General features: G+C 40.2%; 1 protein-coding gene across 8 annotated transcripts in view; it reads left to right on the plus strand.

Moving 5' to 3' along the window:
* MYO6 (myosin VI) overlaps positions 1-22,998 on the plus strand; it is a 163,348-nt gene that overhangs the window by 93,453 nt on the left and 46,897 nt on the right. For 7 of the 8 annotated variants that reach the window (XM_053286938.1, XM_053286937.1, XM_053286939.1 and 4 more), the window contains 7 exons: positions 1,926-2,070; positions 9,894-10,051; positions 13,357-13,448; positions 14,393-14,465; positions 15,396-15,523; positions 16,929-17,024; positions 18,690-18,863. In XM_053286938.1, the coding sequence (XP_053142913.1) occupies positions 1,926-2,070; positions 9,894-10,051; positions 13,357-13,448; positions 14,393-14,465; positions 15,396-15,523; positions 16,929-17,024; positions 18,690-18,863 (866 nt within the window). Of the gene's footprint in view, positions 1-1,925; positions 2,071-9,893; positions 10,052-13,356; positions 13,449-14,392; positions 14,466-15,395; positions 15,524-16,928; positions 17,025-18,689; positions 18,864-20,065; positions 20,165-22,998 lie in introns of all 8 variants that reach the window. The other variant, XR_008314121.1, reaches the window with a different exon arrangement.

Here is a 22,998-nt window from a genome sequence, read left to right on the forward strand (position 1 = left end):
TAAATGTGCATACAATTGTGCTGTAAGAGAAGTACATTAAGGCCTTAAAGTAACTCTTAGATTTCTTCCATTTGCCAAGAAAGCAAGAAAAAATCATGTCAAAATCAAGATTTATGGTGTGCATACATCTGTATCCTAGTCCACAGCATCATTTACCCATGAAGTCCAGTTCTCTCGATAAACATACTCTAATAAGGCTAAAACAGACCCAAGCTTTCAGCAATACTGTGATATATGTGTTCTCTAAAGAAATGGCAACCACATTTTTGAGTGGTATAATTATGGATGATGGAATGGAAAGGGTAAGTATTTGTTTAAAACTCCCTGTGTGGCGCTTATCTCTGTGGATCACTTTAAGCATGGAAGGTTTAGTTGGTATAGATACAAGATGCAGCATATACCCCAAGTGATTCTGTAATGTAGAGAGGATGTACTTTATTTAACTGTTTGTTTAATTAATTTTTATCAAACCGTTCCAGCAACAAGTAAAGAGGGGGTCCTGTTGTTAAGAATATTTATATACCACTTTTTAGCATTAAAAAAAAGTTCTCAAATCAGTTTACATAAAAATGAAATAAGATGGATCCCTGTGTCCCAAAAAGGCTCACAAAAGAAACACAAGATAGGCACCAGCAACAGCCACTGGAGGGACACAGTGCTTGGATGGAATAGGGACAATTGCAGTGGCAGAGCGAGGACACCGGCAGCCCCGCCCAGCCTGCTGCCCACTGCCGAAGCCACGCCCTCTGCATCTGATGTCAGAGGCAGGGTGTGTGGCTACAATAGCAAACAGGGCCATGTGCCCCATTTGCAAGTAAACTTCTCCCAGTGCCATGTTTGCAGTGCAGCCAGTAGCACCTCTCCCGCCTTGCAAAAGCAGAGAGATGTGTTCCGAGCCAGGCTAAGAGCCCAGCACTGGCTGAAGCGTTTCAAAAATGGAGCCTCGCGGCCATGCCCCCTGCATCTGATGTCAGACACAGGGTTGTGGCTGGGCTGCCAGGCGCAGTCCCTGAACACAGCAACCCGGATTCTTTGGAGAGAGAAAACAACCCCGCCCAATGGTGGCTCTGCCCCTGGACATTTGCTCCCCTCCGCTATGTAAATATAAGAGCATCACCACTTTAAAAGGTGCCTCTTCACCCAATTAATGGGGGTGGATTGAGTGTGCACCAAAATAAACTCATGGCCTGTCTCGAGCAGGACTCCTTAAAAGCATAACAGGAGTGTCCTGGTACCTCCCAGACAAGCAGTAAGTGCATGTTTAGATTAACCACATTTGAAATCCTTCCTCCCTATTGGTCATTTCTGTTGCTGGTTTTGGGAAGAAAGATCATTAAATACTTGCATGAACAAATGAAATGGCAGACTTTCTAGTTTTGATGGGATAAATAATGTTTTAATTTGTTTACATCCATACCCTGCTATTTCTCGGAGGAGCTTCGAGCAGCTGACGTGCTCATGTCAGACAGTCTCTCATCCAGGCAGCTGTCAGGGCTGGCCGTGCTTAGCTTCAGCAGCAGAGCTGCATAATGTGTCTTTGACGCATTCTCTGACAACTAGTAAATGTAGGCATCATCCAACTGCTGAGTTTTCTCCTCATCAGTTTTAATGTAATATTTTTGAGGACTGCTGTTTAACAATACATTTGCTCTTGTTTATTTTCTTTATAAATTAAAAAGGAATTCCTATTAATCCTGCATGGGAAATCCTCCTCTTAGAAACCTGCCTACAATTCTGTTTTTTGCTCTGTGTTAACTGTGTGTTGATTCTGCTTCATTGTTCATGCCTTAATAAATAATTTGTGACAGTTACAAAGAGGTATTGCCTGATCATTGTTGGCTGTGGATTTTGATGTTGCCTTTTACCAGATGTGTGTTGATCCTTCTTCCTTTTGAAGTTTTTCCTTTCCCTCCCTTCAAAATTAGGTGGGTGTACCTTGAAGAATAAATCTAGCCAGTCACTAGAATACTGTGCAGAATTGCTTGGTTTGGACCAGGATGATCTGCGTGTTAGCCTAACCACCAGAGTCATGCTGACAACAGCAGGGGGCACCAAAGGAACAGTTATAAAGTAAGTTGCCGAGAACGGGGCAGAGAAAACCAGCTTAGATTTTCTTTTTTGTAATGGAGGTTGTAAATATTGACTATAAAATCTTTCCTCTGAGCTATTCTGAAATGTCTAACTTGCATCTGTTTATGGAGGAATAGAAATATAGGATTGCTTTGCCTTCCTTTTTGCTGTATTCTGCAAGATGAATAGCATTTTCCTATTAGCAATAAAACATCTGTAGCTATACCAAATTTATTTCTGTCTTCTTTCATCCTGCATACAAGAGAGAATGTATCCATGTAAAAATGGTAAGGGAAACCTTTTTTGTTTTGTCTGACAGTTTTGTTAATGATGAAGCTGTCAGACCTTAGTAGGGGGGATGAAAATCCCCTACAGCAGATCTTGGCACAGCTTGAATCCAATTTCGCATAACAATAATGGCTTAAAAGCAAAGAGTAAGCATGAGGTTTGGACTCCATGCGCAATCTATACAGCATCTTGGAACATTTTAAAGATGGAAATGAAGATATTGAACACTCAGTTCTTTAAGCACTGCAACTGCAGCTTTTCTATTCACAGTAGAGCAGAATTTTACAGACATGGGTTATGCAGTTTGCTAGGTCAGCTATTTGGCTCTTGGCCTGTCATATCAAGTTTGGGCAGGTTCCATCTGATCACTTCAGCCAGTACCAAATCACATCCGGGATGTTAATCGCTTCCCTGATAGCTTCATAAGACAGTCTTTAAGTACTTCCCATTGTATTGTATTGTATTGTAGTTTTATTTACAGTCATTGACCAAACAGAGAATAAAAACTAGTAAGCATTAAAATGTGTGTATATATATATATACAGTTTAAAATTAGGATGATATCTCATTATATCTTTTAAAAGCAATATAACTAAACTTAGCTACAGAAATAGAAATTGAAGCATCTTTATCTGAAAGCAGATGTTTTACAAAGTTATCATCGGATTGATCTACCAGTTTACATATTAAAGGAACAATAAGATGTTCCCTGGGATATAAATGGAGTTTACAGTGGAGAAGGATATGTGCAACAGTTTCTGTATCTCCTGACCCACAACTACAGTGTCATTCTTCTAAAGGCACACCCTGAAACCTCCCAGCTAGAAGTGCAGATGGAAAGGAATTAACTCTTACTCTCGTGAATATCCATTGAAACTTAGAAAAAGTAATTGTCGACAGATATTTTGCGGGGGAAAGATCCATATTAGTTCTTATAACTCTATAAAACTCTGGAAACGCAGCCCAGTTTTCTTGGATCTCAATATCAACAAAGCGTTGTCTCACTACTCTTTTAGCATTCGCTAGACCCAGTTCCAGCAGTTGAGCTGGGTCTAAGCCTAGAGAGGTGAGTTTCATACTTACTGTAGCACACCATAGTGACTGGGGACTAACTGAGAGAAACTCAGGAATTAGACCAACTGGTCGCAGATGTATTTTCAACCAGAAATAAATAATCAGAAGCCAGGCCCGAGATTCAATTTTTATAAAGCCAGCCTCTGTCCTTAAAGTCACATTTGCTGTACATTTTGGAGTGCCAAATAAGTTCCTCAAGAACCCTGATTGGCTTCTTTCCAGAGTGTCAAACCTTGAGTATGGACCTAGTTGTATACCATACAATAATTGCGGAATGACCTTTGCAGTATAGAGCTTTAAAGCAGCTGGTATGAAGCCTGCACCCTGAGTCCTAAAAAATCTTAAGATTGCTGCTGTGCTACATTTTGCCGACTCTGTGACCATACTTATATGTGCTGATTTCCCAGCATTGTGTTGAAAAATTACCCCCAAATATTTTATTTGATTTACCTGTTCTAGTCGGTGTCCATCTAGCATCCATACAGATTTTTTTACTTTATTGGTGAAGCACATAATTTTAGATTTGTCGTAATTGATCTGTAGATGCTCCTCTCTGCAGTAAAGTGCTAAGGCATCTAACGCTCTTTTGAGCCCAACCCTGGTTTGAGATAGTATTACTGCATCATCGGCATACATCAGGATTGGGATTTTCTTGTTAGCTAGTTTTGGTGGATGAGTGTCAGATGTCTGCAAACACTTTATCAAATCGTTAATATAAAGGTTAAATAAGTAAGGGGCTAATACACACCCTTGTCGCACCCCTTTCCTAATGGGTACTAAGTTTGTAAGATTACCAGCATGGTCTAAACGCACTCTTAAAAAGGAATTTTCATGCATTTTGATGAGCAAGAGTAGAAGCCTTCGGTCCATAGAAGTAGCCGCCCGTTTAGACCAAAGACGGCCTCTAGAAACTGTGTCAAAAGCCATCTTAAGGTCTATAAAAGCGGCAAACAAAGGTCGCTTATTCCTTTTGACCTGTTTGTCCACAATATGTTGTAATATTAAGCAGTGGTCTAATCCAGATCTATTAGCTCTAAGTCCTGCCTGCTCATCCTCAATAATGAAACCAAAAATGAACCAAACTTGTTTGGTTGTGGGATTTACATGCAGCATTCAGGTTTTTGATGGACTCAATTACCAATTTAATTAGCTTTTAACACAGAGTTATTTAAAGTTCATGTTTTCTTTCTGAAGAATTAGATGAGTGTTCTGCATATCTCCCCATACGCTGAATAAGGATGGTTTTCCTCCTGAAGAGCAGGCATCAATCCCATGAGAGGAAATCTGTGAGCAAAAGGAAGCAGAGTTCTGCACACAGATAGCCACCCTTTACTAATAGTCAACACACGGATCTATAACAGTACAATATAAGTGAAGAAATTAAAACAAAAACCCATAAGATTAAAAAGGAACAAAAACTTAATTTTTAAAAGGTTGTTATTTCTAACTGCTGAATATCCAAACTTAGCCACTGACGCAGTTACATGTGGACTACAATCCATGATTTTTAAAAGTAGTACTTTATAACATTCCGTAGTTCTCCCAGGAAAGGCAGTAATTAGACTGCTGAGGGGAGCATATTGAAACAAAGCAGTGAAAATGGCTTCCTCTGTTTGGGGATATATAATGATCTTAAATAATTGATAGCCGCCCCCAGGTGGAATGGGGAACAAATCCTCCTAACAACAGCCACAGAGTTTTGATGGTCAGTATCTGCAATCCACTGAAGTAAAAGAGATATGGCCTTAGTATAAGCTCCCCAAAGGTATGGACAGATCATGAAAACCAAGCTTGCTTTTCAAATATTCCCTCCAAAGGTTCCCATTAGAGTTTCATTAGAGTTTCTCACATGAAGTACAGCAGATTTGCACTATCTTCAAGAAATAAAAACACAGCCAGTAGGATATAGTAGGAAGCCAAGCCCTATCCTCATTTGAAATAAAACCAGCTTAGGATCTAAGATCCCAAAGAAACCAAGAAACCAATTTAGAAACCCCAAACAGTGTGCACAAAATATTTAATAGGGCCCTTATGGGTTTAGAATGGACTCCTGTGATTCATACCTGTACAGATAATCTCCAAAGGCTTCAAGGTGGGGAAGGAAGAAATCTCTTGCATCCAGCAGAAAGTCTGTGGATACAGCAGTAGGCAGTGCATCTGCTGCTGTGCTCATGGAGCTTTCCCCTGTCCTGTGCGCTGTTGGTTTTTAACAGAACTCATCGAGGTTTTCAGTAATAAATTCTGTAGGGTTTCGGCATTTTATTTAGCTTTTTTATTGGTAGTGTTCTGAATGAGGCATTATAGTTTGTGAATGGATCACTGAATTCATCAATTCTGTTGATTTATGTAGCTGGAATGCATTACATACCTAAATGAAATAAATTAGAGATGTTTTATAGCAATTGTAATTTGTTTCAGTCTGTTGGAATCAATTTGTGTAGCTTACATTTTTATTCATCTGATTTAAGCTGTTGAGCATTAGTTGTTCATAGATGATTCTAACCCATTTATATGGGAATATCTCTCAAAGACACTCTTGTGGCCTCTTTCTCATTGCAGCATTCTAGCATGGTACAGCTCTACTGGTCTAGGCAATGAAATCACTCAGGTCACAGAGATGTACTGCCTAGACTGTTCCCATTGGAGATGCTTCTGACTTGCAAAAAGAGGGGTGTCATCTTGCCCATGTAGTTGAGCAACAGAATGGCTGCAAAATGTATCAAACACCAAAAGGAAACAGCTCCGTGGCTTTTTCTTTATTCCCAATACATCTTGGTGTACATTCTTTTTCAAGGGGAAACATATTTATTAAAAAGCAGATGAACTTATTACCCTCTCATCTCCAAATTTATGACATTCTTAAGACACAGTAATGAAATGCTCAACATTCAATCACAGCTGTGACTAACTCAAGCAGATTAAATTGTACTACAGGCAAAGGGGAAGATACTAACTGTCTTTCCCTCCCCTTGTTGCATTTGACAACAGCAGTCCGGCCTACAGAGAGACCATCTAGATCACAAGCTGTGATCTTTGGCAAAGGGACACTTTAAAAGATACTAGCCTACCTGTTCTGCAATGATATGAGGGTGGAAAAAAGGCTCTGCCCTCAGAGAGAGCTTGAAGAAAACTGTGACAAAGGCTTGTTCCAGCAGAGGGCGACGGGGAAGCGATTTTTGCTTCTCTCCTCTCCCTGTAAAAGCCCTTTTCACTCACACAGATATGTTCCTGAGAACTGTGTACCTTATCCTTCTGTGTGTGCTAGCCAGTGGAACAAGCCTTTGCTGCAACTAGTCTCCAGCCATTCTGTGAGGGCAAAGCCCATCTTCCACCATTGTATCTTAACATGTGGCCACCTTGTGTCACACTATGTAGGCCACTGTATAGTATGTAGGCTTCTATTTTTATAATTTGGTTTGGTTTGTGGTGGGTGCAGATACAAAATTAGTTACGTTCTTCGCTTAGCATGGGGATCAGCACTTGGAGTCCTCAGGGCCAAATCTGTGCCATGAGGACTAACTGCTTACCTCCTGAGGAGTAGCACGAGACTGGGTGTGAAACTAGCAGAGGCTCTGACAGTGGGATGCTGGCAGTCTCGTTGTGTGGGAACAGAGGATATTGACCCCAACATTCTCCACCTCCATCATCAAAGGGCCTCTCCCAGAAATGTAGCCAGAACAGGGACGTTATGAGGTTTCAGGGCCCTTAAAGCTTGATACACGAGGCCTTTTATCACTAGAAGTTATTACCCCTATACCATATAGGTTCAAAAAGCAAGTGACCTTGCCAGTTCACTTCCTAGACTTTGAGAAATGGACGTTCTTTTCCCTTGTTAATTACAAATTTCTTTTTTGGAATATGGGATGTTAGGAGCATGTGTGGAATGAAATTATGTCTAGGTTAACTTTTGTGCTACCTGTAGTGGAGCCTGTGACTATAGTAACTGAGAACTCCCTTGGCTAGAGATTGTTCACAGATTGGCGGGGGGGGCATTAGCATGCTGGTCAAACTGTTCTGATGTCCTTGCTCTCTCTATTCGAGTATTTCAGGTGCAAAACTAGCAGCACAGTAGAGAAAAAGAATGGATTGGAGAAATAGTGCAGCATTCTCTCTCCCTTTATTGTTCCCTCTGTGTGAGTGACTGGCGAGGTGTGACGTTGTGGAGGGCACATTGGTCAGAAAAAAAGTGTCGTGCTACACTATAATGGAGGAGAGTAGTGACTGCCCCTGACTCTTACACAGCATGTTCGAAATAGTATTCTCCTGGATTTGATGAAATAAGGAAAACATGTGATGGCATGCTTTTCTGTGCTTTCAGCATAGAAAATGTTGTGTATTTCTTTGTATCAAGATTTAGGAAGAATAAATTGCTTGACAAGCATAAGAACAACCCTGCTGGATCAGGCTCAAGGCCCATCTAGTCCAGCATCCTGTTTCACACAGTGGCCCACCAGCAAAAAGTTGATTATTTGTGTAACAATTATGAAATGCCCTGCATAATTGATAATTGAGGCCTGTGTGTATAGAAAAATAGTTTGAATATGTGGTGGATCCCACACACCTTCCTCGGTTTCCTTTTGCTCTGCACTAGGGTTGCCAAACAAGCCATTTTGCTGAAAGGGACAATTTGACTTGTGCATTGAATTACACATGTGATTGGATTAAAATGGCAGTGGATCATGGAACTGAGGCATACAGTGGCAAAGGAGGGCAGTATAGGGTAACGACTTGGGATGCAGATTGAGGAGAGACAAATTTGAAATCTGTAGAGAATTAGATCTTACCTTGTTAAGTTGCTGCATAATATTTCAAGGCTCCAGTGTAATGTGCAGGGTGCCTCAAGGTGTAAATGGTAGTGGCTCTGTGTTGGGTGTTTTTCTAGTTGTGCACATCCATTCGTTGGGATAAGTGTGAATTCTGTTTCAAGGAGCTTCTGCTGTGTTATGTTTTTATAGAATAGGTTACTATTATTGTTTAACTGCTGCTTTTAATACTGACATTTCCTATTACCTTGAATGTTCCTTAATTATGATTTTTACTGTTTACCTATAACTATGGTGTACATAACATCTTACATAAAGACTGGCAGTTGACTTGAACTGCCAGGATTACAACTCTGAGCTCTTAAAGGTATCAGAAGGGGACTGCAAAGGAACCTTCCCTCTATTTATAAGCTAAGATTCCTGTCAGTACCTATTGCCATAAGATAAATCAAGAGATTGTTTGTTAAGGCTAATTATTCTCTAATGTAATGTAGCTGCAGTTATCCCTTATACACGGAGCATTTTCTTGCTTGAAGTATGATTTGCATGAGCAGATGATTGCAATTCATCATACAGTTTTACTGGTGGGTTGTTTTTTTAGTAGTTTGCCTTTAAAAGATGTTTTTACAAAGTAAAGGCATACTTGTCAAAGGGAATATACCAGCCTTAGAAGAAAAACAGTGACTATCACTGGGTAAAGTAACCTTAAGTGGTGCAGTGGGGAAATGCTCAACTAACAAGCAGAAGGTTGCTGGTTCGAATCCCAGCTTGTACTATATCGGGCAGCAGTGATATAGAAAGATGCTGAAAGGCATCATCTCATACTGTGCGGGAGGAGGCATGGTAAACCCCTCCTGTATTCTTCCAAAGAAAACCACAGGGCTCTGTGGGCGCCAGGAGTAGAAATTGACTTGACGGCACACTTTACCTTTTTATTATTGGATAGCTGCCCTGTAATGTCTTTGCAGTTCCACTCAGTCCTGACTTGGAGAACCACACACGAAGGGATGACCGCAACTGTTAATCCTTTTCTTCACAGTATCAATTCAATCAGGATTGTACTTTTTAGCATCAGTAAAGCGGAAGTTGACTGGAACAGTTCAGCTCCATCGTATAATGCTCAGTTTATTTTTGTTGTGCCCTAATTCATTTAAAAAGAAGTATAGCTTGCTGCAGGGTGGGGTGCAGTAGAGATACGTGTTAAGATTTTGTTACTATATATAACATATGGTCGCCATCACCACTAAGCCTTTCAGTTTGTTGTTTGCATTGACTTTTGTTTTAAACACATAATCTGTGTTTGTAATAAAACTACAGCTGACCCACAATATGTGCAGGGGTACTTCGCATTGGTGTTTTCTTTCAGAGTGAGAATCACCCACCTTCTTGGTGGTTTCCTTGGAGTGCCGGTGGTGGAAAACATGCTTTTCTAGTGATTTTGTTGTTGCAGCTGCATGTTGCTGAGAAAGAGCACTTTCTAACACAGATTTAGGTAGCCTGCATTCACCCACCCCTTTCCCCTCAATGTTGGCAGTGCTCCATTTTGAGATTCTATGCCCCACCTATTGGATAGTTTTGGCACTGGTCCCCTCCCTTCTTGAAATCAACTTTCTGCCTAGCAACAGGTAATATTGTCATACAGCTAGTTATGCTAATTAAGAGTGATTCTAATAATGGTGTGTATTTCCCCCCATGCAGAGTACCCTTGAAAGTGGAACAGGCAAACAATGCACGTGATGCCTTGGCAAAAACTGTCTATAGTCATCTTTTTGACCATGTAGTAAACAGGGTAAACCAATGTTTTCCTTTTGAGACTTCATCTTTTTTTATCGGAGTCCTGGATATTGCAGGTTTTGGTAAGTGTTTTATGTCTTAATTCAAATATTTTATTGACCTGTTTTGCTTGCATCCCTCCGTGCTTCCATTATGGAACTCTGGACAGTGTATATAGGGTTCCCAGATAGTTTTCTGGGACTCGTCAGTGCCCCTTATCCAGGCACTGACCGGGCCCAAGCTTGCTTAGCTTCAGCAAGGTTGCTTCGTCATGTGCTTTCAGACTATGCACTGCGAATGAATTAGTTTGAGTTCCTTGCACTGAGCGTATATTGACTCCTACAGTTTTATTTCCATATTTATATTATGAGCACTATATGGATAATTTCTAAGTGCGTCTGGTATGTGCAGTGGAATTTACTAAATAGCTTCAGTAGAAATTAGGATAAACTATGATTGTGACTTCTGAATGCCATGAGGATGGGAGTCAAATCTTAAATGTCTTTCAGCTATCCCAAGTAAGTGTGGGTGTGAGTCTCACTGAGTTTGGTGGGGGCTGCTTCCTAGCAAAGGTGTCTAGGACTGGAGTATTCTCCATCCTTTATGTTTAAACCAATGATTCCCAGTTGCAGTGTCTTTCCAGATAAATATAAGGTGAAAGTCAGTGGCACACTGAAGGATGTTCTTGGGAGCTAGTATTAGAGCTGCCTCTGTATGGAAATCTGCTTTGCCTATCTTGGCAACCTCCATCTTCCTCTAGGTCCTGTCATAATCTCTTAGACCTGCTAAGAGTATCTTCCTGATTATTCCATTTGTATATCAGGCTTTTTTTTATAAAAAAGTAGCTTTCACAGCAGTTGCCCTACAACTATAAAGGAATCTTCTCTCAGAGATTCACCAAAGGTTGAACCTGAGCTGTACTTTCATATAGACTTGTACTGTTTGGGCTGGATTTTGGGGCTATCCTAAGTGGGAGTGATATTTAGAACTCCCTTGTTCTAAATCTTCTAAATCAAGAACTGCTTGATTTAGGATTTACTTAAATTAATGCTCAAGGAGATGATTGGGAGCCTTCATGTTTGGTTGTTCAAAGCTAAACAGCAACTATGCAGGAACCAGGATTGCACTGCAGTGGGAGGAGCGGAGGTGCAGCTAAGTAATTATGGACTCTGGACCTAATGAGCATACACCCCTCCCTCCACTGCAAAATAAGCACACACACCCACACACCACCACGACCGCAACCACACAAACCCACAGGTCTGGACCAGAGTACATTTGGGGGGAAGACTACTCAAGCCCCAGTGGACACACAGCGTCTTGACCATTCACAAAATTACTGGGACACAACACAGTCCCTTGCTCCACAGTTCAAACACAAAACCAACTTTGATAAATAGTGCATTCATAAGTGAAATATAATTAAAATTACAACACATGCTCTTTGCTTCACAGTTCTCATGCAGATCTTTTGGATCACAAACCAACTTGAGCATAGTGCATTTTTGTGTGTGTATTTTTAAAATTTTTGCATGTTTGTTCAGATATGCTAATTCCACTTTTACTAGATGTGATGTACTCTATGGATAGAGAGAATTCTTTCTGGCAGCTTTACTGTAGTAGGTAAATTAATTAGAAATCATAGGATTGACAAATTTCCTTGAAATAAAAATACACAGAATCCTGCAATCTTGGATTACATATGTGCCCAATTTCAGAACTGTAAGCCTGGTCATTCTGGAAATGTACATAGTTGGGCAAAGTGGGGGCATGTTGCAACTTTTTAATATGAAGGCAAAGGGCAGATTCCTTCATGTGGGTATGGAATGATGGTGTGGTAGTGGTGGGAAAGTTCCAGAAGTTTTTGTAATTTTCTGCCATGAAACAAGCAATGTATAGGACCTTTTTGAAGTTTAATTTTAAAAATTCAAAAAATCATTAAAAATCAAATGATTGACTAATCTGCTTCAAAATAAATACAAGGAAGAGAGCTGGTCTTGTGGTAGCAAGCATGAATTGTCTCCTTTGCCAAGCAGGGTTCACCCTGGTTTGCATTTGAATGAGTGACTATATGTCTGAGTACTATAAGATATTCCCCTTAAGGGATGGGGCCACACTGGCCCCATCCCTTGCATGCAGAAGGTTCAAAGTTCCCTCCCTGGCATCTTCAAGATAGGGCTGAGAGAGGCTCCTGTCTGTTAACTTGGAGAAGCCACTTCTGTCTGTAGACAATACTGAGCTAGATGGACCAATTGTCTGACTTGGTATATGGCAGAACAATAGGATAAGCCATTCTGGAAATATAAAAGGGACTCTCTTTTCCCTTGGGGAAAATCATGGGGCCCTCTAGGAGAGTGGGTGCACAGACCAGGGCCTTTACTTCCTGCCCCGTCCCAATCTGTATTGAGGCCCCCTCTCCAGCTTCTGTTTGGTATGAGAAAAAAAGTGCTTTCATTGGCTCCAGTGGAAGTGTTTTTCTTTCACAAATAGCAGCTATAGCAGGGGATCAGTACTGTGGCAAGGCAAAGAGTTGAAGGCCTCTTCACCCTCACACTGTGGTCTCATGCAACTGCTATACATATTTGGAAAATCAAGCACACAAGCTCAAATCATGTGATAGGCATATTGTCTAGTTTGGGTCTTCCATTTTAGGGTTTGGGGGATCCAAATTTTAGCCCAAATTTTAATGAAGCCTAAGTCTAAGATCCTTCTGAAATACAACTGTAGACAGTAAGTTGTAGTGATAATTTATATTTATAGTAAGTTGTTTATATAAAAGCATGTAATATAGGTAAGTAGTTATCTGTTACAAATGAAACATGAAGACGTTTCATTTGCAACATGAGCATACCTTGAAACACTGTGTTTCTGGCTTATAACTCTTGCTTTAAACCACTGTAATATACAAACTATCATGTAACTTACTTGACTTGAGCTTAACAGAAGCAGTAGGTTAATTCTGTAGAAATATGAAGGTAAGATGTTCCCAGCTGTATTTCTCACTGGGGAACGGACAATGGGTTCTAAACTGTGCATTTTGTTAGCATCAGAAATGTGAAATGCCATGGTTGGATTTGCACCCCAGGCAGACACAGAGCCAGGCAGCTAGAGTGCCCTGCTGTATGGAAATCCCCCAGTGCACCACATTCCTGGGATGCCAGAGACTTTCCTCCTCAGGCTCCTTGCTCTGCCGCTTGCAGTAGCACTGCCTGTGTGCTGTGGCGAGTGGCAGAGCAGGTTGGGGAGGGTGGGTCCTGTGTGGGGAGGCAGGCAGGTGCTTCCTTCCTTCCCTGCCCCTCCTTCCTAGAGGGGTTGTGTGAACCCCTCTAGGTGTACTCTGTAAGCTGACTTTTCCCCCTTTAAATGCATTCATTTGTATATTTTACAGAATATTTTGAACACAACAGCTTTGAACAGTTCTGCATTAACTACTGTAATGAGAAGCTGCAGCAGTTCTTTAATGAAAGGATTCTCAAAGAGGTAATTTAGAACATGCTATACAGTCAACTGGTGGATAAAGTCCCCTCGCCCCCAGAATAGACAAAGCAATGGGCAATTTGCATTCATCTAGCAATATCAATTAACCTTTTGTATACGGCTTCATGTGATCCATATAAATTGCTTATGATAATCTTATGAGCCAGTTCCTTTAATCTTGACCAATGTTATTCATCTCCAGAAAAGTTACACAAATACTCCATATAAATAATTTATTGTTGTAATGAAGCATTTTGAAAGTGCTCCTGTGAACATATGTAGAAAAGTTGCACCATTTTTCCATCAGCATTTTCAGCCAAGTGTAATCGGAGTGCCTGAAAATCCTATTGAACTTGAAAATCATGAAGGAAAACTTTAAAGTAGCAGTGTTATTTTTCAGCCTAGACTTCTAGTGTACATGAACAAAAGAGAGACCTGGTGCTGTTAAATAGGCTGCAGAACTGAAATTGTTTGAACAAGGTCAACCTTAATAGTATCTCTAGCAATCAACCAGAGGCACAATTGTTCAAGATACCTAACAATCATATACCAGACAAGAAGAAAGCAGATGAGAGGGGAGAAATTTAGTCAGTGATGTTTAGGAGTTCTGAACAAAGTACATTAGCTATTTCAGAACTGTTTTATGCTCTCAAAGGTAAAATTGCTTAGGGTCGTCAGGCAGAATATCATTGTGGACTTAGTGGAATTTCAGTGGCAGGATCACCTTGACCAGAAATAAACACAAGCAAGCTAGAAATGACATGACAGTGCAGGTACTGATGTGTGAAAATGCTGGTGCATATCCTCAACCCCCTCCTAAGGGAACATGATAATATGTACAATTTTTTTTAACCCATATGGCAACTTATCTGTCCATCTCTCTTGTCATCTATCTATCTTTCAAATCTGTAGACCACCCCAAATTTCTGTGTCTCTTTCTCTTCCAGGAACAAGAACTTTATCAGAAAGAAGGCTTAGGTGTCAATGAAGTGCGCTATGTAGATAATCAAGACTGTATAGGTATGCATGCTGAATATTTCAACAATTTGGTGGGGTTTTTTTTAAGTTCAGGGTTTTTTTTAAATAAATGAAAGTGAAGAAGTGTTTTTCATTAGTGTTTTTCTTACTCCTTAAAATACTTGAAAGCATAGAAAAAATAGGCCCTAGTTTCAAATTATTTTGAAGGTACACTTGCTGGATTCTATACCCATACTCTTCTGTTTTGTGGTGTGGCAATGAGAGTTGTGTGAGTGGAGTGGTGGAAATCTGCTGCCCAAAGAAAATGCAAAGGTCCCACTGGGAGGAATGCACATGCAGTTGAGGATGTTTGAAGTAGCTCTTTGAAATCCAGGCCAGAGGTGATGTGAGGATATGCAAATAGATTGGTTGGAAACCACTTTGAACACTTGTTGATTTAATAAATAGATTCAATTAACATCATGCTTATTGAATAAAATCAATTAAAAACAGCTGATTTTTGTGGCTCTACTTTAGACATCAAAAGGCACTTCTAAAGCCCTCTCCCTTCCTAGAGATCGTCCAGGTTACTTTTTTTTTAAACATAATCGTGGGTCCCAGAGCATTGATTGTAGTTTCTTTCTGGGCAACTGTTGCTTTAGGTTTTTTGCTTTACAAAATGTTGAATTTTATTGATTTTTAAAAATTAAATATTATTGTTTTTTGTTTTTATGTCATGTCTCTAAGTTGCTTTGAGTATTTATAATAGGAAATCTGGCAACAAATAAAATAAATATTTATTCAATGAAATAGAAAACATTGCTTAAACTTTCTGTTAAGCAAATTAATATTTTGGTTAATACTGGATTGCAACTTTAGTGGGGCTGTTCCAGAAGAAGTGTCTTTACAAGTGGTACAAGTTTTGTGTTGATTATAAAATGGTCATTGCCCATTATATATTTACTAGCTAATTGGCTTCTTTCTTGCACACAGATTTGATTGAAGGAAAACTAATTGGTGTCCTTGATATTTTGGATGAAGAAAATCGTCTTCCTCAGCCAAGTGACCAGCACTTTACATCTATGGTACACCAGAAACACAAAGACCACTTCAGACTCTCAGTAGGTTTACCTTTGATATTGGCATAAAAAATATTTCCCAGATTAGAAATTGTCATACATAAAAGAGTTGCTTTTCTTGGGTTCCCACATTGTCTCTTTATGATAATGTCTAAGGGTACTTTCATGTATGACAGAACTGGTCCCATTGACCAGTTCTTTGGGTGTGAATGTGGATGTATGTGCACATATGTGTTTTGGGTTCATGTAGTCATGTGTGAATCCAATAAATGAGAGTCAAGAGGGTGATTTTCAGGCGTGGCTATGGAAGTGTTTGCTCTGGAATGCAGGGTAAGTTTGGCTGGATGCCCAGACAAAGCAGGAACTTGGCAGTTTTTGTCATCATGCTTTCACCTATGATGTTGTGGCATTTGTGAAACGTCCTGCCTTATATGGATAAACACTTGATATTCATTGGCACCATTTCTAAACGAAGCAAAATTATTTGACAAAGGTGCCTTTTTACATAAGTAGTGAACTTAACAGAAGGGTATCCACATGGGTTAGAATTCTGTAAAGTATTGTGTTAGGAAAAATATGAATTGGCGAATATGTTTCAGAAACCCTGCAGGTGACCTCACTGTGGGGTCTTTTATGATAGTTGCGACAGATTTTTATCTGTTTTTTTTAAAAAAATAAAATGCAAAGGGATGTTTTGAGCATATATACCTGATTACTGTGGCAAGGGTTGTGTAGTAACCAAGCATGAAGGAGCATCCAATCTCTGTGGTTCTAGGAAAAGATGGTTACTGGCACAGTTGTGTCAATACAGTTTAACACCATCTTCAAACTAAGTTCAGCTATGGGATTTTTAAAAGGAAACAGATGTGAATCCAGGGCACATCCATCTGCATGGGCGGAACCCCTGTATGTTTTTACATCCTTGCCTACAAAGCAGAAAGCAGTGCATGTGGGACCAGTGTAATTCTGGGAGTTGTTAGGCCAAGAAAGGTTAACTGCAAGGGTTTACCATTGCCTCCTCCTGTGCAGTTTGAGATTATGCCTTTTAGCATCATCCTATATCGCTGCTGCCTGATATAGGTGTTTCCCATAGTCTGGGGAACACACTAGTGGAGATTCGAACCGGCAACCTTCTGCTTGTTAGTCAAGCATTTCCCCGCTGTGCCACTTAAGGCCAGAGGACACTGCATCAAATACATGATATATCCCATGGCAGATAAATTTGCATGGGTATATAGAACAAGTACGGAAAACAGTGGAGCTAAAAGGCCATGCAGTACCAAAAAGTCCTGTTCGTCTGTGAGAATCCTATGTTTACAAATGTAAATGCAGAGATTGAGATTCAAAGCATATGCTCTACTACTGAGCTGCAATCCTTCACTGTAGTTTTATGATCTGCATTGTTTTTGGTGTTATGTATAATTTTGAATTTATTCTTTAATTGCAGATACCCAGGAAATCTAAATTGGCTGTACATAGAAATATCCGAGATGATGAGGGCTTCATTATCAGACATTTTGCAGGAGCAGTATGTTACGAGACGGTAAATGGATATGATTTACTTAGTTTACTTTAAGCTTTTCATTGTATTGGATTTTATATTGTTTATTAATAGCAGTTAAGTAATAAATTGTTATGTGAATGGTTGAGCTGCATAATGGTTGATTCTTCATAATGAACGCTCAGTCTTATGTTTTATACAACCTTATGAGTATTTAATCTGTATTATTGAGCATTCTGCAAGCTATTTTTTATTGACAAAACATTATTATGCTGCCTTTGCATCCACAGGTCAATTAACAATCATATGTTATATAAAATCACATTAGATATTAAATACCAATACAACCATAAAGAGTACATTAAACAGCAGAACCAAAGCTAATCCTCAAAGGTCTGGTAAAACAGACATTTTCACTTGCTTTCTGAAGGTCAAGGGGAACTAGTTGTCTAGATTTTGAGACGGAAGCGTGTTCTGCTGATGGGGTATTTCCCCTGCAAAATGGGGTGCCTCAAGTAAAAGGTCCTTGCTCCTTGTGGATGCTAGTCAGCCTCAGCTCAGAGCCTCTTCAGAGGATATGAGCATGGAAGAGGTTCCATGGATGACAACACTGCTAGTGATAACAAGTGCTAGTTCCTCAGGAAATTGTTTACATAATAGTACTTCGCACATAATAAATCTTGCTTCTGGGTTGACTGTAAGTTCTAGGTATGTCTAGCCTAGCAAGCAAGTGCAAGACCTTTGACTATTAAGAGAGTGAAATTCTGCAAGTAGTCAGGAAATCAAAGTTTTCCTTTAATCTAGTGATGTGGTGGTGACCGTGTAGCTCACTCATAAATTTATGACTAGAGGTCATGCATTTTGATCATGGTATCAATGATCATTCTATCAACATGCTGTCAACACAACAGCTTCTTGTCTACTCTCTGAAACAAACAACCCTGTGTTCTCTAGGTGCAGTTGTTGAAAGAACAATAGCCTGGGAAATGCAGTTCAAATGTATCACCTCTCTATTTTTCCATGAAATATATGCAAAATTTTGTGATTGTGACTTTGAGAAAGCAAGAACTCATTCTCCGGTTTTCTGCCCCTGCCCCCATAATGAGACTTTTGCTAAAGTGCCATAAAAAGCTTTTGACCAGGAACTAGTTAAACCTTATGACCTTAGTACAAAACTAGCCAGCAGGTGACTTGAGAGCTTAAGAACAGCAAAGCCCAGACTTGATAATTAGGCTTTAACCATAAGTTCATTTTCTTTCACTTTTTTCTATTATATTAAACATTGTAAATATCCATCTTATATATATTTAATCACTCCTTTTGTTCTGTTGTGCTATGCGGTGCTAACATAACGTAATTCAAACCTAAGGAAGTGATTACAAGTTATTAGGATTTATTATTGATCTGGGCCTGAGTTAAAGTCAGTTTTGAGGGGCTTTTTTGCATATGCATGAGAAGTACTTTAATTTCTCTATTTTTGAGAATTTTTTTTCCATATGTCTCAAATACGAAATTCCCCCCCAAAGATTTTTGATAACTTATAACTGAATATAATTAAACCATTAACTGGTTCCTTGAACGGCATTGTATTTACAATGTCTACTAAATTCTGTCTGTGCTGGTCTATTCATGCATGCAAGTCATCCAGTAATGAGCAGACATGTATGTCAACAAGCCCTCACTTTACTGATTCATTATTTTCTGCAGACCCAATTTGTGGAGAAAAACAACGATGCCCTGCACATGTCTCTTGAGTCCCTTATATGTGAATCCAAAGACAAATTTATTCGGCAACTCTTTGAATCCAACACAAACAACAACAAGGATTCTAAACAAAAAGCTGGAAAACTTAGTTTCATCAGCGTGGGAAACAAGTTCAAGGTATGGGCATGAGAAACCTCACCAGTTCTACAGTCCTGTTTTCCAGTTAATATGAATAGAATGGTGCTGCAAGGGTGAGGGTAAACATGGTGGGTTTGACACCATGTCTTCCTTTTGCCAGCTGAACCCTAAACATGTTTGTTTGGTCACAGCTCCCACTGATTCTGGTGGAATTTACCTCTTAGTCAGCTAGCTCAGAATTGTAGCCATAATCAGCTTTGCAATAAGGCTGCTGTCACTCATGTACCTTGATTTTTGTGGGAAAGGTTGAGGGCAAGTCTCATGCCCCTGCCTGTTGCTTACAAGCAACATTGCTCCATGTCTTGCAGATGCTAGATGCTGGAGCCCTGTTCTTCTGAGGCATCCCTTGGCTTATCACTCCTGTTTGTCTTGTTTGTTCCAGCTCTGAATATAGCTGTAAGATCTCTAGATAATTCTCTAGAGATTTTCTGCCTCTCCTCTGTTCCTCAGTCTGTCTCTATAGTCCAAAGGCAATGTGAACAGGTTCTTCCCTGTTCCAGTCCACCTCTATAACTTTCCTGGAGACTTCTCAGCTCACTTCTCCCTTGTGTTTACACATGCACACTGACACTTGCATGCATGCGCACTCACACTTACACTCATGCTCACATGCATGCACATGAACTGCTTTTGGACTGCTGCCACCAAAGGTGCAACAGGGACCTCTCCCTGAGTGGGTTAAAAATGCATGTCAAATGTTGCAAGGTGAACCAATGACTTTCAAACTAGAACCTGTGTAAATGGACATCTAGAATAGAGAATTTGTATTAACTATATAAAGGCAGCAGCTCAAGTCTTTAAAAAAAAAAATCCAACCCCTCCCCAAAGCTAAATGGAATGTTGAACTTCAAAAGCTTTAGTTTTCTGTTTTACAGTTAGAATTTGTACTTTTTGAAGAGAGTCCTTTTATTTGTTAGAAACGAAGCTGTGGATACTCCATTTAGACAGCAAAGTGCATTCCTGCATGTAAATTATCATTTATTTGTTCTGACCCAGGAAAGGTAGTAATGGCTTTGACAGAAACACTTTTCTATGTACTGGGGACTCTCTATTTTTCCCCTAACAGTAGTATTAGATGTTTTTCCTAACCTTTTCCCTTTTGTTCTTAGCTGACCTTTGCACCTTCTGTTCTTTATATGTTAAGCCTTCTCTGTTTTCTGCTTCCTCTCCCCATTCATCAGCTTTTATTTTAGTTGGCTTTTATCAGCTCAGGATGGCTGGAGGGGAGCTATAGGAAAGTTGAGAGGAAAAGCAGGCAAAGGCAAAACCGAGGGCTGCAGGTAAATGTATCACCTTCGTGGACTCATTATTTATCGAACTGCTGTAATTTCAGCCAGAGCTCTTATTTCCAGCACATCAGTTCTGCTTCACGTAACATTGGAAAAATATCTCTTTGCCGCAGCAGGTTTTTTGATTTCTGTACTGATTTTTCTCATCAATCCATGTATTAAAAAACCACAAAAAATCTGTCCAGAAGATTTCAAATTGGAAAAAGTATTAGAAAGAAAAGTTTATTTTCCCAAGCAAAGGAACAGAAATGGGGAAAACAACAATCAAACCCAGAGAGGGATTTTGATCTGACTTTTATGTAGGCAAGTGTATGAAATGAAATATGAAATGGAAACTTGGGTTAAAATGAGGGATCCTCAAAAATGACTGGACTTAATAACCAGCCATTTGTTGATCTGCCATCAACCCTCTCCTTACCCAGAGTCATAAGAACAGCCCTGCTGGATCAGGCCCAAGGAGGCCCATCTAGTCCAGCATCCTGTTTCACACAGTGGCCCATCAGATGCCACTGGAAGCCACAAGCAGGAGTTGAGGGCATGCCCTCTCTCCTGCTGTTACTCCCCTGCAACTGGTACTCAGAGGCATCCTGCCTTTGAGGCTGGAGGTGGCCTGTAGCCTTCAGACTAGTAGCCGTTGCAGGGGCGTAGCAAGGTTGGAGGGGGCCCAGAGACAAGATTTAAAAATGGGCCCCTCGCTAATATACACACACACAATATATATAGTGCACTCACACTCACATCCCCATTATGAATACGATGAATATCTAGTTCACATTGAATCTAGTTTCTTTACTCTCTGCTCCTGCCGATCTCCAAGAGACTCAATATAATTCATAGGGGGTGCAACATGGGCAGGTGGGGAATCATGTGATGTGCCTCTGGGGGGCCCCTCGAGGCAGTGGGGCCCCAAGACGACTGCCTCCCCTTGCCTAATGGTAGTTACGCCCCTGAGCCATTGATAGACCTCTCCTCCATGAAGTTATCCAAATCCCTCTTAAAGCCATCCAGATTGTTGGCTGTCACCACATCTTGTGGCAGAGAACTCTCTGTGTTGTGTGAAAAAGTACTTAGATTTGTTGGACCTACATTTCTTGGCAATCAATTTCATGTGATGACACCTGGTTCTAGTGTTATGTGAGAGGGAGAAAAAATTCTCTCTATCCACTTTTTCCACACCCTGCATGATTTTATAGACCTCTGTCATGTCTCCCTGCAGTCGTCTCTTGCGTCCTCAGGGAACTCAGAGGAGTGGTGGAATTGCTCTCTGACTTTGTTCTGGGCTCAGGAGAGAACTGGTGAAAGGGTCTTGTGCTGTTTTTGCAAAGCCCAGGATGCAGTTAGACAAGACTAAGTTCTCCAGTCTAGAGAAGGTCTCTTTCCTTACTTGGTACTGGGCTTTGAAAAAGGAAAGATGTAGTGCAAATCTTTCTTGCTGCTTCTGCCTCTCAAGCCTAGTGCGGAAAGACTCCCCCCCCCAGCTGCACATACCACACAACTTGTGGGATGGTTGATCTTGCCCCAGCATAAAATCCCCAGTTGCTGTGACATATAGACGGGGGAGGGATCTTTGTGGTGGCTGCAGTGGGCAAGGGCAGTTATCACCTGTGATCTAGTGACTAGGTTTGTGGAGCCCTGATTAAGCCTAAGTAGACTACTAGTGAACATACTTACTATACTTTAAACATTTTGTCAGATCGTAACTTGTACCAACAGACTCCTATCTTGTGTAAGAATTGATTGCCACATATCAAGTTCCAAATGCATTTTGTGCATAAGTTTACTGCAGCAGGGAAGACCCAAGACAATTGTCTTACCACTGTGTGCCTTCTTGTACAGCCCACTTGAGTACTCATTGGTTGAGATGGATTAAATAACATGGATGAGATCATCTAGTTTCCAGATGAACTGATAGATTTAAGCACTTGGAAGAATAGGTTGCACTGAGCAAACATTTTCCATTGTGTACAAAGCTTGTAGCCAATCAGACACCTGCAGGACAACCTCCTCCTCCTCCAATTACTACAGATATTGCTATACTGCTTTTCAACCCAAAATTCTCAAAGCAGTTTATATAGAAAAGTTAATTCCTTGTCCCCAAAGGGTTTGCAATCTAAAAAGAAGCATAAGGTAGACACTAACATCAGCCACTAGAAAAGTGCTGTGCTGCAGTTGGGATAGGAACGGTTGCTCTCCCCCTGCTAAATATAAGAGAATCACCACTTAAAGAGGTGTCTCTTTGCTCTGTTAGCAGTTCCTCTGCTTGGAAGACTTTTTCCTAAAAGGATTTTATATTGACTGAATTGTAAATGAAAGCTGGATGGGAGAGTTCTGGCACATACATAAATATGGTACAAACTTACCTCTTCCAAATCAAAGAACCATATACACTCCACTGCCCTGATGGATGTCCAGTATAAATGAAGGCTTCCACACTGAGTGAGTGTTGGCAGCCTCTATGAATCCTGTTGTTATTAGGACTGTTGCCCTAATTAAAGAAATCTTGGCCAATTAATTAATCCATTTGATCAATTAAATTTGTGTATGAGAAAAGAAATGCTTTCTTTGTTTTATAGATAATTCATGCTTGTTTTCTCACAGGCACCCTTTTAAAAGACGCATTCCTCCTTCTCCCAGACACAGGAAGGAATGACTCTTCTATGATGCTGCTTGCAGTTTTCAGAAGTACTTGTATTAAAAGCATTTTTAAAGAAGCTGTCCAATTAATAGGGCTATGCTTTTAGTTCATCAAGAGCTTTTTTTAACCAATTAGATATTGTTGATTAACTGATTATAATACAGCCTAATCAGCTGATGCTTTTCAAAGC

The sequence above is a fragment of the Hemicordylus capensis genome, chromosome 1 (genome assembly GCF_027244095.1).
Source record: "Hemicordylus capensis ecotype Gifberg chromosome 1, rHemCap1.1.pri, whole genome shotgun sequence".
NCBI lineage: Eukaryota > Metazoa > Chordata > Lepidosauria > Squamata > Cordylidae > Hemicordylus > Hemicordylus capensis.